General features: G+C 49.4%; 1 protein-coding gene across 1 annotated transcript in view; it reads right to left on the reverse strand.

Moving 5' to 3' along the window:
• Positions 1-17,993, reverse strand: part of ITGA9 (integrin subunit alpha 9) — a 353,562-nt gene that overhangs the window by 319,448 nt on the left and 16,121 nt on the right. Inside the window, exons 2-4 of the mRNA XM_079713622.1 lie at positions 17,232-17,359; positions 14,919-15,025; positions 4,575-4,698 (exon numbers count right to left, since the gene is read on the reverse strand). Of these exons, the coding sequence (XP_079569748.1) occupies positions 4,575-4,698; positions 14,919-15,025; positions 17,232-17,359 (359 nt within the window). The remainder of the gene's footprint in view (positions 1-4,574; positions 4,699-14,918; positions 15,026-17,231; positions 17,360-17,993) is intronic.

The raw sequence follows: 17,993 nt of genomic DNA on the forward strand, positions 1-17,993 counted from the left end.
TTCTGAACACTTTCACCTGCGTTTTCTCATGAGCTTCTCACAATAACCCTCAGAGGTAAATGTAATGGAGGCATCATGGTGTCCATCCCCACTCAGGGTCCAGCCACAGGGTTGAGGCCATGGAGGCAGAAGCCTGGAAGATCGGGCCACACCCAGCCCCACCCTGGGGTCTTTCCACTCTTGCAGAGGAAGTGTCCATCCTCCCCTGCCCAGCACCCACCATTTGTGTTTTCCATGGGCCCCAACAGGCTAGGCTAGACTCTAGGCGGGTCTCCGTTTTTCCAGTTGTAAAATGAAATAATCCTGCCTTAATGCCACCTTGAACGTGGATGCAGCCTGGGTCCTTGCAGAGGTTCCAGGCCACGCACACGGGCATAGAATTCTCTCCCCACTCAGCTCTGCCACTTTGGAAGCATCATGTTCCCGCTCTGTTTTCCCCTGTAGATGGGGAATTTCTTGGGCTTTATCTATCAGGCACTTAGCACACGGTCTAACAGGTACTTAATAAAACTGAGTGGACTCTACCCCTGGTAGACAAATTAGTTGCCCTATAGTAATTAACAAACACTTGCTTGGCTGACAGTACATTAGCACATAATATGGTATATTAACATTTATGTGCTTATTAGCATATACAATCTTCCCTCAGTATCCATGAGGGCTTGGTTCCAGGATGCCTGCAGATACCAAAATTTGCAGATGGATGCGGAGGGTCAACTGTAGTATTTATATATATATATATGCATATGCCAGCCATTGCTCTAAGAACTTACAAGCTTTAACTTAATCCTCTCCACAGCCCCGTGAGGTAGGTTAGGCACAAGAGGTTAAGTCACTCATCTGAAGTCACAGCATTAACAAGTGGCAGAGGGCTTCCCTGGTGGCGCAGTGGTTGAGAGTCCGCCTGCCGATGCAGGGGACACAGGTTCGTGCCCCAGTCCGGGAAGATCCCACATGCTGCGGAGCAGCTGGGCCCATGAGCCATGGCCGCTGAGCCTGCGTGTCCGGAGCCTGTGCTCCACAACAGTGAGGGGCCCGCGTATGGCAAAACAAACAAACAAAAAACAAGTGGCAGAGCCAGGACTGGAACTCTGACGGTCTAGGCCCAGAGTCTGTGCTCTTAGCCGCCACTCTACTTGGCCTCTTGATTGTGCAGCATGTGAATAACAGAACGGAAGTTAAAACTCAGCCTGAGCAGGCCACCCCACATCTCTGGATGTCATTAAAGAGAAAGAGGCCAGGCTGGGTGCTATCTGAAAGGTCTGGTCAAACTGCAAAATACTTCTGTTGTACTTCACTACCACATGATCCCCCAAGTAGAACAGACAGCCAGCATTACTGAGTTTTTCCACATTAAGAGAAAATAATGGTTGCCTTAAGAGCTTAAATAGGTTTAGTTTAGACCACCAAACAGGGAGATGGAGATCCCAAAGCAAGAGCACAGGCAAGGGCCCTGTGGCCTGCATCCCCCACCAGCCAGTCCCTCTTCTAGAGAAATCTGAGCATCTGCCACACCTCGCCTCTTACAGGACCAAGAACTACAGAGGCGGTCCGTTCAGTCCCCCATTGTTCTAAGGGGCAGCTTATACCCCAGTGCTCCCCATCCCGGCCCCACCCCATAATCCTCCCTGGGCACTGAATGAGTTAGGATACAGAAGTGTGGGCGCCTGTGGGGAAGAAGGACTGGGCAGGGCACGACCACTTTGCTACTTTCCTTGCTGGCTGCAGCTGGCCATCATTAAGTCAAGGAACAGCCATAGAAAAGAGTGATTCTAGAGGCCGAAGCCCATCCCACAGCCACTGTTGCATGAGGAATGTGGGTTCCTGTGATGAGCCTGTGTCAGTCAGCTCTTACTCCGTAACAACCAGGAAATCTCCTTGCAAACAATGACAAGCATTTATTTCTCCCATGCACATCTACAGGTCATCTAGGGTTTGGATGACCTAGCTGGGCTCTGGCTGCAGCTTTAGGGTTTGGGTCTGTTCCACACGTCTCTCTGCTGGGACCAGTGAGCTACAGGGAACACGTTCAGGCAACAGTCCAAAGCACCAGAGGGGTGGGCTCGGAGCTCACACTCTACTGTGAGTGACAGACATGTGGAGCAGACATGACTCAACCTGCTACCTGGCCCCGTGGTGCCCTCCTTGGCTCACGGAGGCTTGCACGTTCCCGCCAAGGTCAGGCCAGAGCTGCCAGCAAAGAAAACAGGCAGGTGCTCTTGAGAACACCAACACCCAAAATGTTCATGTTCCCCTCCCTCATGATTGGACCTTTGGGACAGTTCAGTCACCCTCTCTTATTTTGAGAGGGTGAACAACTGGCTCCTATTTAAATCTCATTTAAACCAGAAACACCAAAACACAAAACAAATCCCCACTAACCACCAGGGGACAAAATGATTTGCTGAGGTCAGACAAATGAAAATTCAAAACCCAGCTCTATCCACCATGTGATTTTGAGTGACCTTTGACAATTTACTTAAACGCCGAGTCTTAGCATCCTCATCTGTAACAGGAGAAAGGCAACACAGAACCCCCGCCACCAAGGGGGCCCCCCCAGGTCCCCCCAGCCCTTACCATTTCTGTAACATGGCCTGACTGCCACCTGCCAGCACCTTCATCTCTCTGCATGGGGGCTTTCCCTGCCCACAAACGTGGCAGGACAGGATGCCCAGTGAATACAGACCCATACCCTCATCCCTCAGGCAAGATAATTCTGAGGTGTGTGTCCTACGCTGGCCCAGAGATTGTATCCCAGTGGCTCAGGCTGGTAACTCGTGGGGACCACACCCCTCATGGGCCGCCTTCCCCTCCTTTTCTCACTTTCCCGCTCCCCACTGGTGTCTCCTGGAATAACTTCCAAAACAAACTACTTCCAGTGATTAAGACTCCGTGCTTTCACTGCTGGAAGCAAGGGTTTGATCCCTGGTTGGAGAACTAAGATCCCCACATGCCGCATGGCATGGCCAAAAAAAAAAAGAATATATAAAGTCCCCAGACCAACCCCATTCTACTGCTGATACCGCCCCCTCAACTGCCTGATAACAGATCCTTTAAAAGTGTAAGCTACAGGTACACATGGACATGTGACCCCAGCTCCCTCTCCAAAGGGCCATCTTTTGCTCTCTAACGTTTACGGTGGTGTACAGGGGAGTCACTAGGGATGGCAATGTGGTCCTATTTCACAAGACAACTTCTGAGAAAACCAGAGTGCTGCTGGTCCTATTGCATAATTAGTTGGGTTCTATCCCCACAGCCTCCAACGTCCCTACTGATTCCCTCACTCCTCCCAGCCTCACAAGCTACCCAACGAGTTCTTCCAGGGTCTTTTCACTTTTCCTCCTGGAAAAAAAGGAAGCAACCAGCTGGGGCAGTCAGCACGGTCCTGGCCCCTCATCTGTGTCTTTATATGACCTATCCCTCCTCCTCTCGACTGATCACATCATCATCTATTTTTCAAATGAGGTTTTTCTTCTGATGGGGGCAGTACAGAGATAAACAGGGCCAGAATTCAGCTGCCTAGCATGGTCCTGCCAGAGCTGATCAGATGCTGACATGGGATCAAAGAAAGGGTCCCCCTCACAGAGGAGAGGGTCCATGCCTCCTGCAGGGACCCAGCCTTTCCCAGAGCCCCTTTTCAATGGCCAAAATTTGAAACATGGGAAAACCCAGGGAGGCCCAAGGGAAAGGTGGCCACGGGCTAGTGGAGACTTCTGTCCAAACAAATAAATTAGGGGGAGAATTAAAACATAAACAGCTAAGCACTTAGCTCACTTGGAATTAGGCTAAGCAAACCCTGAGAGCACAAGCTATAAAACTGCAGTAAATGACACTGAATCCTTAAAGCTCAAATTCAACTGAGCTAAGTCATGATAGGCTCAGTGGTCCCCAGCCCAGGCATTAGAACCGTCTAAGTAGGGAGCCTGAGGAAACATTTTCCTTCCCAAACCCCAAGTGCCCCTTGGTAAGGAACTCTTAAAACCATGCTGAGGGTGCACCCAACTCTCCAGCATCTGCCAGAGTGTGCAGACCGGATGAGAAGGAAAGCCAGACTTGGGATGTCATGAAGTGACTGAACCCTGGGCCTTCTCTTCCCCCTGCCTCAGGACATCTGTCCACGGGTATGGCCGGGAGTTGTCTTGGGAGCGTTATGACCATCTGGGAGCTGCATGGGACTGTGGAGACCATCTGAGCCAACCTCTGAATTTTCATGGGGAGGAAACAGGCCCAGAGAGGTAAAGCAAGTTTCCCAAGGCTGTACAACATCTGGCAGTGTCAGGAAACCAAGAGGCTGGTGAATTTCAGTCTGAGACTTCATAAAGCTTGGGAAGCGCCATGGGGTCTGTGGCACAGATGGACAAGGCTGGACAGGGCCTGGAAACGCTGCCCCTTCCCATCTTCCTCATTACCTGATCCTCGGACACCAAGGGGCCATCTGGGGACATGGTGCAGCCCTTCTGTTAGAGTGTGGAAAGCCAGGGGAAGTGTTCAGATGGTGGTGTGGAGATGGTTGGGGCTTGTTTGGGGTGTGACATGGGGTCAGAAAGCGAGAGGGAGGATCAGTCAGAGCTCACCTTCATAGCAAGGGATCAGCGTCCTGCCTTGGGCCTGGAGGTTGGATGGGATGATGTAACAGAAGCCGTGGGGCAGGATGTGGTCTGTTTCGTAGTAGATGTTCTTCCAGCGGTGGGCACAGGCCTAGAGGACAGAGAGAGGTTCAGAGGAGAAGAGTCAGGCTCAGGAGGTCACAAAGCAGAGCCCGGCAGTGCCAGGTGGTTCTGTAGGAGGCAAGAGGTGCAGAGGGGCCAGGAAGCCACCTTCTCTCCCATCCAGCCCAGATGCTGTGCTGGGTGGGCATCAGCAAACTCTGAGAGCCTGGGGAGCGCCCCTGGGAGAGGCAGACAACCAACAAACATACAAACAAATGGGGATCCTAGCAAGTGCCGGAAAGGAAAGACACTGGGTTATGGACTGAGAATCTGGGAGTGGGGAGGACAGTTTTCACCTGGAGGCCAGGGGCAGCCAAAAGGATGAGAAAGAACCAAACACACTGGGCACAGAGGGAAGTGCTCCAGGAGGGAATATCAGGGGCAATGGAGAAGAAGGCTTAGAGGGTCCAGAGAAAGAAAGGAGGCCCGCGGGGCTGCTCTGGATGGAGTTGAGGTCAGAGAGGGGACAGGGGCCAGGCCCTGGGAGTCTTATAGACCTTGGGGATGACTGTGACTTTAGTGGATGTGCTGACAGAGGGTCTTACACAGGCAAGTGGCATGGTCTGACTCACAGTTTGGAAAGATAACTGGGCTGCCGAGTGGAGACTGTAGATAGGCAAGGGTGGAAGTGAACATCAGGTGAGGGATGCTGCTGCCTGCACCAGGACAGCGGCAGTGGAGATGGGAGAAGGGGGTGACCTCACGATGTAGAGGTGGAGCTAATGGGCCCAGGGACCCACCAGATGTGGGGAGAGCAGGAAAGGACAGAAAAGGAAACCAGGCAGAGGATAAGACAAGTACCCAATACCCGCTTCAGGGCCCTCGGGCCACGATGGATCCGTTGTGCATGCCCCACACATGCACCTGTTCATTCCTCCATCAAATATCTACTGAGCACCTACTATGCACCAGGCTCTGAGCTGGGCACTGAGGATGCAGCAGTAAACAGTCACAGGTCCATCTGGTGCAGCAGACAGACTCGAGTCCTCAGCAAAGAACATACTGAGAAAAAGCCAGAGACGAGGAGTGCTGCTCCACCCAAAACAGACCCTAAGCTTCAAGGTGCTACCTGCTTGCCCAAGGAGCAGCGACTGGCCCCCATCAAACATGAGACCCTTCAGAATCACGTGGAAGCCTTACTAAATCACAGACCGCTGGGCCCCACCCAGAGAGCTGGCTCGGCCAGTCTTCAGGGCCCTGAGAATCTGCATTTCTAACAAGCCCCCAGGTGAGCCGAGGCCACTGGTCCATGGAGCACCTTCAGGAGCTCCTTTTCAGGTTCAGGGCAAAGCATTTGGTTAAACCATATGAAGTTGCTGATATTTGACTGTTTTATATCATTAATCAGAAGTAAATGTTTGTTGACGGTCTTCTGAAGTAAATTTACGTACAGAAAAATGCATAAATCTCAAGTGTACCACCTAGTGAGCTTTGACAAATATACTCTCCTGTAACCAAACCCTTAGCAAGATATAGAACATTTCCATCTCACCAGGATGGTCCCACATGCCAGGAAGTGGCCTGGGCCTCTCCGAGGAGGTGACATCTGAGCAGAGACCTGAAGAAAGTGAGGGAGCAACTGGGAGGGGCCCTGAGGTGGGTGAGAGCTTGGCACATGCGAGGAAGTGAGACCGACCCTTTGGTCAGCTCTGGAGGGGAGCCTCTGGGGAGCACTGGGGTCGAACGTGCCAGGAGACACCTGGAGGGAGGGCAGTTCTGGGAGCCAGAAGCAGGAACACAGACTCGCGTCCTTCCCCACCAGCACTGGACACACCCAGCTTCACACTCAAATGCACCCGCACAGCTGGTGAGGAGCCCAGCTGCTTCCTGCAGAGGTGTGCGCTCTGCCTAGCCCCGCCTGTTTCTCGTGGACATTCACACTCACTTCTGTTATCAGGTTGCTCCACTCTGGCCAACAGACGCATTTTCTTAAAATACTGCATTTTAAAATAATCAAAGTGTGGGGCTTCCCTGGTGGCGATGCAGGGGACGCGGGTCCGTGCCCCGGTCCGGGAAGATCCCACATGCCGCGGAGCGGCTGGGCCCGTGAGCCATGGCCGTTGAGCCTGCGTGTCCGGAGCCTGTGCTCCGCAACGGGAGAGGCCACAACAGTGAGAGGCCCACGTACCACAAAAAAAAAAAAAAAAAATCAAAGTGTTTCGTGTCTTTGCATCAAACACACTGATTTTGTAGGCTGTAACATTCAGCACTTACATGGTCCACATCTGACCACTTCTGTAACCCTGGAAGGTGGGGAGGTGTCTTAGAATTCCATTTTCTGTACAGAAACCCTGGGTATCAGAGAGTGCTTTGCTTAAGTTCCAGAGCTGGTAAGTGCTGCAAACAACACAGGAACCCACATTTCAGAGTTCTCCTTGTCTTAGTAGAAAACATTTCCAATTTATAACTCCCAATGCCCACCTGAGAAGCCATCAAAACCCACCCTTTGAGGCAGGTCGGGTAGCTATTGCCCTTAGAGCCTCTCCACAGGTCTCAGGACCCCGAAATGACCTCCCTGGGGTCGAACAGGATGTCCAGGCCCTGGGCGGTGGGGGAGCTTTCCAGGGCCTGGCTATCCCTGAGGTCACTCTACAAAGAAATTCACTGCCTGCCATCCTCTCTGGTCTTCATCCCTTCAAGCAAACCGCCCAAGGGCCCTTGACAAGGCTGCTCTCTGTTCACGGGAAAATGAGGACACTCAGAGTGGTGAGAAACCTCAGCTTGCCCACACTCTGCCTCCTACCCTATGACGTTAATCTCATTGCTCCTTATACTGCAAACCACCTTCATTCCTCCCCGCGTGGTACTCTTCTGTGCTTCTAGCACATTTCTCAATAGACTGAAATGGTATCAGGCAAGAAGCTAAACAACAGTATCACTTGGTGGATCATCACTCCACTCCACTAAGTGTTTTAATTTTATGTTATTTCTGACCAAATTCTGATAGTTTGCAAATTTGAATCACTTACCATCTAATTAGCTGGTACATTAGTTATATTTTAGTTTATGGATTTGGCAAAGCTCGTGGGCTTACCATGTTTTACTGTATTTCTGGGTTAGAGGGACCGAAAAGGGCAGAGGCGGGTGTTTATCATGACACATGCTGACTCTTGTAAGGACGGACTTTCTGTATTTAATGTCTAGCTTATTGTCTGATTGATTGATTGATGGCTGTGTGGGTTGCGGTGTGCGGGCTTCTCATTGCGGTGGCTTCTCTTGTTGCGGAGCATGGCTTTAGGCGTACGGGCTTCAGTAGTTATGGCTCGCGGGCTCTAGAGCGCAGACTCAGTAGTTGTGGCACACGGGCTTAGTTGCTCCACAGCATGTGGGATCTTCCCCGACCAGGGCTCGAACCCGTGTCCCCTGCATTAGCAGGAGGATTCTTAACCACTTCGCCACCAGGTAAGCCCTATTGTCTTTTTTTTTTTAACTGCCATAAACTATTTAAGAAGTGATCTCGGTGAATTTCTAGAAGATCCAAAGATTGCATTTCACAATAAACGAAACAAAAATTAATGCATTCTGTGAGGTCAGGGATCAAAGTGTCAAAGGCAGTTTGCGTGTAAGAAAACAAGGAAAAGTGTCTCTGAACATAAACTACAGAAAGAAAAGACTTTGTTTAGTCCCAATTATCCTTATATATACACGCATGTCAATCTGACTCCTACATTAAGAAAAATTCCTAGGGACTGTCTCCAAAGCATTAATATCTCCATCAATCTCTCCAAATGAGTTCTGCTGTGAGGGAGGCGGGGGTGTGGGCAAAGCAGGCAAGACCAACAGGAGAAAGAGAGCACCCTCTGGAAACAGCAAGACTTATTCCAACTTGCATTCCAAAGAATTATAACAAAAGAGGGGGGAGGGTCTAGGACCACCCCAAATCTTTTTTTTAAACATATTATTGCAGTATAATTGCTTTACATTGTTGTGTTAGTTTCTGCTGTACAACAAAGTGAATCAGCTATACATGTATACGTATATCCCCATATCCCCTCCCTCTTGTGTCTCCCTCCCACCCTCCCTATCCCACCCCTCTAGGCGGATCACCCCAAATCTTAGCATCTTACACACTTCAGGTTATAAGGGCTGTTCTTCCTCCCAAAAGGATAAAGAGATGAGTATATTTCGAAGGGCTTTCTTGTATGGAAACACATGTCCTTCCTGGGGGTGGTGGGTACTGGGCCTTTCTGATGGCTCAGCCACAGCGGCATGTACCTCTCCCCCAACACTGCGCCACACCGCCCCCCCCCGCCACTCCCCCCCACCTCAGCCTCTTACACGTGCATTTGCCATGCACAGATGGCCAGAGCTTTCCCATGCCTCGGGTCCATCCAGCACAGGCTGGGCCAGGCCCTGGGCCACTGAGAGCAGGGGATGGAGGGGATCAGGGCCCTGATGCCACAGATTCCACCCCTCAAAGAAGCTTCCCCTCCAAGGGAGGAGGGAATGGCCTGGGAGGTCCAGGGAAGGTGATTTCTGGGGTTCTGGGAAACTCATTCTGAAAATGTTCACCTACTGAAAACTCATCTAGATGTACACAGATGATTTGTGTACTTTCCTGCATGGATGTTAAAGCTCAGCAAAAAGTTCACTTAAAAAAAAAATCAGGAAACAAAGCAACAGAAGTAAATGCAAAAGTGTATCCTGTGGCTTTGAAAAAATGGACAGATGAGAAGTGGTGAATAGACAGCAACTGCCCTGATGCTTGGAAAGGAAACAGCCAAGAGATAGAGCTGGAGAACACCGCTTCCTCCCAGAAGTCAGCTAGATGCTGACTTCAGTTGTTGTCTGAGGCTTGCAGACTCTGCTGAAAAGCAGAAATGTCAGACTTGAACACTGTGTGCCCTCCCAGGTCCAAGAGACGACTCAGTGCCTGTACTGGGTTTGTTGGGTGGTTATTACCAGAAGTGATATTTTCCCCCCAACTTCTTAAACTGTCATCTGCATCTGGGAGTGCGGGAAGGGAAGGGGATTGCCTCTAATCCCAATGCTATGTTCACTCCAGGTATCATTTGTTCCCTGGGGCAATGGAAGGAACCACAACGTGTGTGGATCCGAGACTGGTAGGTACTGAGCCAAGGGCAGCCTGCCAGACCAGCCCAATGTCCTGGGTCTTGCCAGAGCTGGCTGCCGGTCCATGGGGACAGAAAATGCCATGTGTCCTTGAGATACTTGACACGCTGTCACAGCTTTCAAACTCTCTGGTCTTTTTTTTTTTTTTTTAATTTATTTATTTTATTATTTTATTTTTTGGCTGTGTTGGGTCTTCGTCGCTGCGCGCGGGCTTTTCTCTAGTTGCAGCAAGCGCGGGCTACTCTTGTGTGCGGGCTTCTCACTGCAGTGGCTTCTCTTGTTGCGAAGCGTGGGCTCTAGGCACGTGGGCTTCAGTAGTTGTGGCACACTGGCTCAGTAGTTGTGGCTCGCGGGCTCCAGAGCGCAGGCTCAGTTGTTGTGGCGCACGGGCTTAGTTGCTCCGCTGCATGTGGGATCTTCCCAGACCAGGGCTCGAACCCGTGTCCCCTGCATTGGCAGGCGGATTCTTAACCAAAGCGCCACCAGGGAAGCCCCTCTATCTGTTCTTTACTTTGAAATCAGCACCAGATGCCATTTTCAAAAAAAGCCATCCCACCTCTCCCTCTTCACGCCCAACCTTGGAATCCAATATTATGCTCCTTGGGGATACAGGTGTCATACCCACACCCCCAGGCACCTCCTGAGTTCTCAAAACATATTTGAATAACACATATCTTCCTGTTCTTAATTTTAAAATAAATACCTGCCTCCCAGAAAGCTTTGACAGGTAGAAATAAGACATTAAAGAAAAAGCAAATGGATATGAAGCCTCCTAAACATGAATATGGACTAGGTGGCCACTCCTTGTACCCTGTTGTCACCTGTCATTTCCTAGGGGCAATTTATAGCCTTTGCCTCAAGCTTCCATCAACTGCTTAAAATCAGCCACGAAGAAGAGATGGCAACTAACTTAGTTTCTAATTGTTTTAACATTGACGCTCAGCCCCTACGTTATTCAAACACACATTCAGACCCACTCCTTAGAGAGACCTTCTCCATGTGCTGAGAGTTAAAAGGATAGAAGATTTGGTCTCTATACCCAAGTGATTTCCATTAAAAAGGACATATACATAAAATAAGTCATGCACATAAGGTAACGACATAATGCTGAGTTCCTAATGACACAAAAGATGCCAAGCTTGTTCTAGACAGCACAGTCACTGATGACAGGCTTCATGGAGGTGGCAGAGTCTAAACCAGGGAGGACAGAGGGGACTGGGGACAGACGTTTCCTGGCAAGATGGCACACGTGCAAAAAGCCAGAACACAACTCAACAAAAAAAAATCCAATTTAAAAATAAGTAAAGAACTTGAACAGACATTCCTCCAAAGAAGACATACAAATGGCCAACCAGCACATGAAAAGATGCTCAACATCACTAATCATTAGGGCAATACAAATCACAATGAGATACAATCTCATACCCATTAAGAGGGCCACCATAAAAAAAAAGTGTTGACAAGGACATGGAGAAATTGGAACCCTCCTCTTGTGCATTGTTGGTGGGGATGTAAAATGGTACAGCTACTGTGGAAAACAATATAGAGGTTCCTCAAAAAATTAAAAATAGAATTACCATAGGATTTAGCAATCCCACTTCTGGGTTTATATACAAAAGAACTGAAAACAGGATCTTGAAGAGAGATTTGCACACCCATGTTCATAGCAGCATTATTGACAATAGCCAACATGTGGAAGCAGGACTTCCCTGGCAGTTCAGTGGTTGGAACTCTGCCCTTCCACCGCAGGGGGCCCAGGTTCGATCCCTGGTCAGGGAACTAAGATCCTGCATGCTGAGCGGCATGGCCAAAAAAAAAAAAAAAGACGTAGAAGCAACCCAAATATCCATCAATGGATGAATGGATAAACAAAATGTAGTACATACGTACAGTGAAATATTACTGAGCCTTAAAAATTAAGGAAATCCTGTCCTATGCTACAATATGGGTGAAATTTGAGGACATTATGCCAAGTGAAATCAGCCAGTCACCAAAAAAAAAAAAAAAAACAACAGAATACTACAGAGAATATTAACCACATTGACAAAACTTTAAAAATGTAACATCGGGGCTTCCCTGGTGGCGCAGTGGTTAAGAATCCACCTGCCAATGCAGGGGACACGGGTTCAAGCCCTGGTCCGGGAAGATCCCACATGCCGCGGAGCAACTAAGCCCGTGCGCCACAACTACTGAGCCTGCGCTCTAGAGCCCGCGAGCCTCAACTACTGAGCCCGCGTGCCACCACTACTGAAGCCCACGCACCGAGCCCGTGCTCCACAAGAGAAGCCACTGTAAGGAGAAGCCCGCGCACTCCAACGAAGAGCAGCCCCCGCTCACCACAACTAGAGAAAGCCCGCGCGCAGCAACGAAGACCCAACACAGCCAAAAATAAATAATAAATAAATTTATTAAAAATTAAAAATATATAAATAAATAAAATGTAACAGGTGAAAAAACAAAAGAATGTATGCAATATTTTTAAGTAAAAAATTTTAACTCACACACACACACACAAAAGACAAATGCCTCAAAAAAAAAAAAAAAAGACAAATGCCTCATACAAATGGAATCATGCAGTATGTAAAGTTGCCAAACTCTTAAGAAAAGGAAGTTGGCGGGGAGGGGGAGAGGGCGACTTATTGTTCGATGAGTTTAGAGTTTGTTTTGCAAGATGAAAAAGTTCTAGAAGTCTGCTCTACAATGATGTATGTATAGTTAACACTACTATACTATACATGTAACAATGGATACGATGGTAAATTTCATGTTGTTTTTGACCACAATATTAAAAAGCCATGAGGAAAGCAGATGCTGCTGCATGCCCGTCCTTCCCCACCACCCCCCCAGAGTGGCTTATTAAACAGATGATGCAGTAACTGTGTAAAAGATGAGAAAATTAGCTTTGCATGCAATGAATTAGAACAGGATAATCACAGCACCATTGGCACAAACCCTCCAGCTCTGCCTTCTTAGCTTCTTTGGCTCAAGTGTCCCTGTGATCCTCATCGCTCTTCATGTCCACGGAGATGGCCCCCTCCTGATACTCATTTGCAAAAGTGCAGAACCCTCTGGAAATAAGCTCTCAGCCACGTGGAGGTCATCCTTCCGTGGGGAGGGGACATGTTTCACGGGAGTAACCACTGGATCTAGGTTCAAGGCTCTCAGGAACCCTACGTATTTTGCTGTCACCAGGCCACCACCTCCTTTGTTCTTAATATTGACCTCAGGGCCACTCTGATTTATAGATGGATCAGCTCCTTCCCCTCCTTCCCATAGGATGGCAGACAAGCCTCCTGGGGCCTGGTCACGCAGTCAGGGTCAGGCCACCGTGTCTGCGGGAAGGCAGAGGTTGGAGAGGGTCCAGGGCAGCAGGTGACAGTGATTAAAGGGCTGGAAACCAAGGCAAACTTTGGGATGGGGGCCTCCACAGGACCTATGCTGTCCAGTAGGGAGGCCCTCTGACGCTGCAACAGCATCCAGCTGCTTCCTCCCTCCCCAAAGGGGTCCGACGGCAAGAGGCTTAGTTTGTGCTGACAAGGCAGGTGAAATTCAGACCAACAACTCCGCACAGAGAAGTCTAACACAAAATGGACTCCTCAGGGAGGAGTCAGAAACATTTTGCCTAGATCCTTAAGGAAAATCTGTTTCCCCCAGGGATTAAATATATGTGAAACCCTCAGCTTTATAGCCTGTGGCCCAGAGGAAGCCCTCCATAAACAGCAGCTAGTATTATTTTCCCGTCTTGATCTCATGCTTTTACAACAAAAAATCTTTATACAGCTTCCAAGAAAAGGCCTATGAAGTCAGATACATGAGTACATGGACATGAAAACATCCATCCAGCTCCTCAGTGAAACTGTGTATGTTAAGAACTTTAGTGTTATACCTCAAGAGAAAACTGTAAAAGACAAAAATGGACAAAACAAGACCTCTGGGTCAGTGAGAGATTTTGTTGAGGCCAATAAAACGCTCTACAATGATGGAAATGTTTCCTCCGTGCCAGCCAACACAGCAGCCAGCAGACATCTGTGACTACTGAGCACTTGAAATGTGACTAGAGTGACTAAACTGAATTTTTTATCTAATTCTGATAAATTTAAATAATGACTGCTTTATTGGGCAGTCCCAGCATATCGCAAGTCTCAAGGGCAAAGACATCTTCTTCCTTGCATCACCCTCAAAGCACCTAATGGAGGGCTTCCCTGGTGGCGCAGTGGTTGCGAGTCCGCCTGCCGATGCAGGGGACGCGGGTTCGTGCCCCGGTCTGGGAAGATCCCACATGCCGCGGAGCGGCTGGGCCCGTGAGCCATGGCCGCTGAGCCTGCGCATCCGGAGCCTGTGCTCCGCAACGGGAGAGGCCACAGCAGTGAGAAGCCCGCGTACCGCAAAAAAAAAAAAAAAAAGCACCTAATGGATCAGAATATATCATATGCACTTTGGGAGGGAAATAAATGACTATTTTAAAACAACGTATATGTATTTCATAAAATATTATACTGTGTAGGAATAAGTAGGAATGAAGTACTGATATGCACAATATGGATTAATCTCAAAAGTATTCTTTTGAGGGAAAAAAAAGCCTTAACACAAGAACACACACTGTAGGATTCCATTTATATGAAGTTCTTGAAAAAGCAGAAATAACCCACAGTAATACACATCATAACAGTGGTTGCCTTGAAGTGGGAGTAGTTGACTAGTAAGAAACATAAGAGAACTTTTGGGGCCAACAGAAGTATTCTATATCTTGATGGGTGGGTGGTCACACAAGTGTGTACAAATGTCAAAATCCAAACTGCAATCTTAAGATCTGTGCATTTTATGTAAGTTATACCTCAATTTAAAAAGATACCCATAAGAAAATGCTTATGTAATGAATGAGATTTGCAAAGTACTTTTCACCTACATTTCATTTGCCATTTTTCAATAGCCACATCTCAGCACCCTGGACAGACATTATTAACATTTGACAGACGAAGAAAGTAAAAAGATTAATCATTTGTCCAAGTAGTAGTCCAGAAGAGGCAATCTCAAAGCCATGCCCTTATTGCCATGCCATCCAGCTTTCCTAAGGGGTCAAGGTCATTCATTTCCAGGGTGCCACCCTCTCCCCATGGCTCCCCCAGGAGGCCTTACCAGCACGCGGCCATCAGCCTTGGGCTGCCGGGCCAGGCTCACCCCCATCCACTCATCATCTCTGTCTTCCCGGCAGGTCTTTCCACAGGGCATGCCCCGATTCTTCCCTGGAGGAAAGAGAGAAAAGCCAGGCTTGGACTGAGGAATGATGCTCTCCTGTCTGCTTTCCACAGGGCAGTCTACAACCCAAGTGTTTGTTACTGTTACCGAACGCAGTGCCCTGTGCCCGATGCACAGTGAGGCCAAACAATACGAAAGTCGGAATTGGGAACAGAGAAAGGTTTATTGCAGTGCCCTGCAAGGCGACAGGTGACTCAAGGCTTAGAAAACTCCACACTCCCTGAAAGCTTTCAGCAAAGCCCTTTTACAGGAAAGGGGAGGGAGGGGTGGGGTTAGTTGTTGGAAGCTTCTTGGTGTCAGATCCTTTGTTCCTGAGGTCGGGTCACGATGTTCCTGTAAACGTCCACCAAACGAATGTTAGTCTCTGTTATGACAAGAAAGGGCAAGGTCCCAAGGCTCAACTTTCGCCCTTCGAGGTCCAGGCCTCATTAAGAGGAGGGGTCCCTGCGCGGGCCGGTCACCTGCCCGGGAGCGCTGGTCCAGCACCCAGCCCGGGTCCTCCCGCCAGTGCCCAGCCCAGCTGAGGAGGCAGATCTCAGCTGGCGGCGCCCTCAGGGCCAGGTCCCCAGACCCCGCCCAGCCGTCATCGCTGAGGGAGCCAGGCGCCCAGGACCCAGCCGGCCCTCAGGCTCCCTAGGCCGCCCAACTTGGGGCCAGGTCCCGCCGACTGCGACTCAGGGTGACTGCCGCCGCCATTAGCTCGCGGAGGTGGGCATGGGGGAGAGGTTCACCGCTGCCTCAAGGCCGGGGCCCAGTGACAAGGGCTCTGGAGCCCTGCAGGACACAGCCCTCGGCCTGTCCCCGGGCCCCCAGCTCACCCACCGGCGGAGGCCAAAGGGCCTGGAGGGCCCCGGGGAGAAGGCGGCGATCCGCCGCTTCCACACTCTCCGCCACGAGGACCGCTTCCCTGCTGACCCGGCGGAGCGGGACCTCTCACCTCTGAGCTCCCGTTCTCGCGCGCTGAGGGTCTCGCGGTAACTGGCCGCGCGGCTACGGCTGCGCGGCTGCCCCGCCCCTATTACATTACCAGCCCGTAAATAAGGAACTGGTAACAAGATGTAAATTGACTCCACCACCACGTATGTTGTTTAATTCAGTCAATTTTTTTTCATAGCAAGACTTTCTCAAGGAAGGAAGCAGTACATTGATTTATATTACGAAGTAAGCTCCTTAATTTGTTATATACCAGTAACAGCCCACAAACCAGTCATAGACACCATGGACACCTCCCCTATTTCTGCTAAAGAAAATCATGACAATTCTTCATTTAAAAAAAATAATAGTAAGAAGATCTTGAGGGGAAAGGACTTTGGAGAAAGTGAGGTCTTGAATTGATGAGTACAATAAAATATAGCTCTTACTTATTGAGAACCTACTATGTGCCAAGCACAGTTCTGTGTATTCATCTCTATTATCTCATCAATCCTCTCAAGGTAATCCTTATGAGATAGCTATCTTCCTTCTGATTTTACAGGTGAGGCAACTGAGGCCAAAGAGGCTCTGGGACATTCCCAGTAAGTCCCAGTGAGTAACTGGCAGAGCTGGGCTCTGAACCCAGGCAGATCTGACTCCAAAGATGATATATTTTCCACCAGACCAAGCGGGCTTTTAAAAACATCCCTCAGTCATATCTTTTCCTACTTAAAACATAAAACCTAACCTTGCTTTTAATGGCCTCCCACCTTGCACGTAGGATAGAATCCCAACACCTTACTTACCACCTGCCGGGCCCTGTGTGGTCCAGTCCCAGCCCACCTCACCAACCTCTGCTTCCACGCTCCCCTGCTCACCACTCCAGTGATGCTGTGCTTGCTCTGAATTTTAAAATGGCACAAACTTTCCTCCACTTGGAGGTTCTGCCTCCTGTACCTGCCCGGCTTACTGCTGTGCATCTTTCCAGTCATTGTAAAAGTCACTGCCCCAGACCCTCCAATCTAGATCAGATCAAACACTCACCTCCCCTCTGATCTTCTCACACTCAATTATTTGTTTAGTATCTTTTGCCTACTAATTTATAAGGCCCTGGATAGTAGGATCTTTGGTGTATCCCAGTGCTTACAAAGTAACAGGTACTCAATATGTGGTGGGTGGATGGGTGGAAGGAAGGAAAAATGAATGAATAATCAGGAAGAAAAAGAGGAAAGTGTGAGGGTGTGATACCCATTCCCACCTTGGCAGCGAAAATCCACCCACCTCGAGCCATGTCCAGTTCGGTGCATCTCCGGTCAGGGTTGGTGTGGACGCGGCACTTAAACACAGCCCCAGGGGACTTCACTGAAGTGCTGTACTTGGAATCCGCCTTTGGTGCACCCACAAGGACCCTGCACATCAAGAAGAAAGGGCATTCGGTCACAACCGGCAGCCAGTGGTTAAATCCTCACCCAGCCATGGGTGTGTTGTCTGAATGCTCCCTGGGAGATCATACCCCAGCATTACACAGTGCTGGAGGGGGGTGGGGGCAGAGGGGAGGGACTCCTACAGTGAACCTGTTATGATTTTAACATACCTTGAAAAAAATCTGAGTTTGGTTGGGAACACATACCACCACCAAACAGTTCCTATCCAGAATGTATAAAGAACTCCCACAGATCAATAACAAAAATACAGATAGGACTTCCCTGGTGGCGCAGTGGTTGAAAGTCCGCCTGCCGATGCAAGGGACACGGGTTCGTGCCCCGGTCCGGGAAGATCCCACATGCCGCGGAGCAAATGGACCCGTGAGCCATGGCCACTGAGCCTGCGCGCCCAGAGCCTGTGCTCCGCAACGGGAGAGGCCACAACAGTGAGAGGCCTGCGTACCGCAAAAAAAAAAAAAAAAAAAAAAAATACAGACAAATCTATAGAATAATAGACCAAAGACTTGAACAGATCCTTGATGAAGAAAGATAAATGGCCAATAAACATATGAAAAGGTGCTCAAGTCTATTAGTTATCAGAGAAATCCAAATGAGATAC

Source organism: Hyperoodon ampullatus (genome assembly GCF_949752795.1).
Source record: "Hyperoodon ampullatus genome assembly, chromosome: 10".
Lineage (NCBI taxonomy): Eukaryota > Metazoa > Chordata > Mammalia > Artiodactyla > Ziphiidae > Hyperoodon > Hyperoodon ampullatus.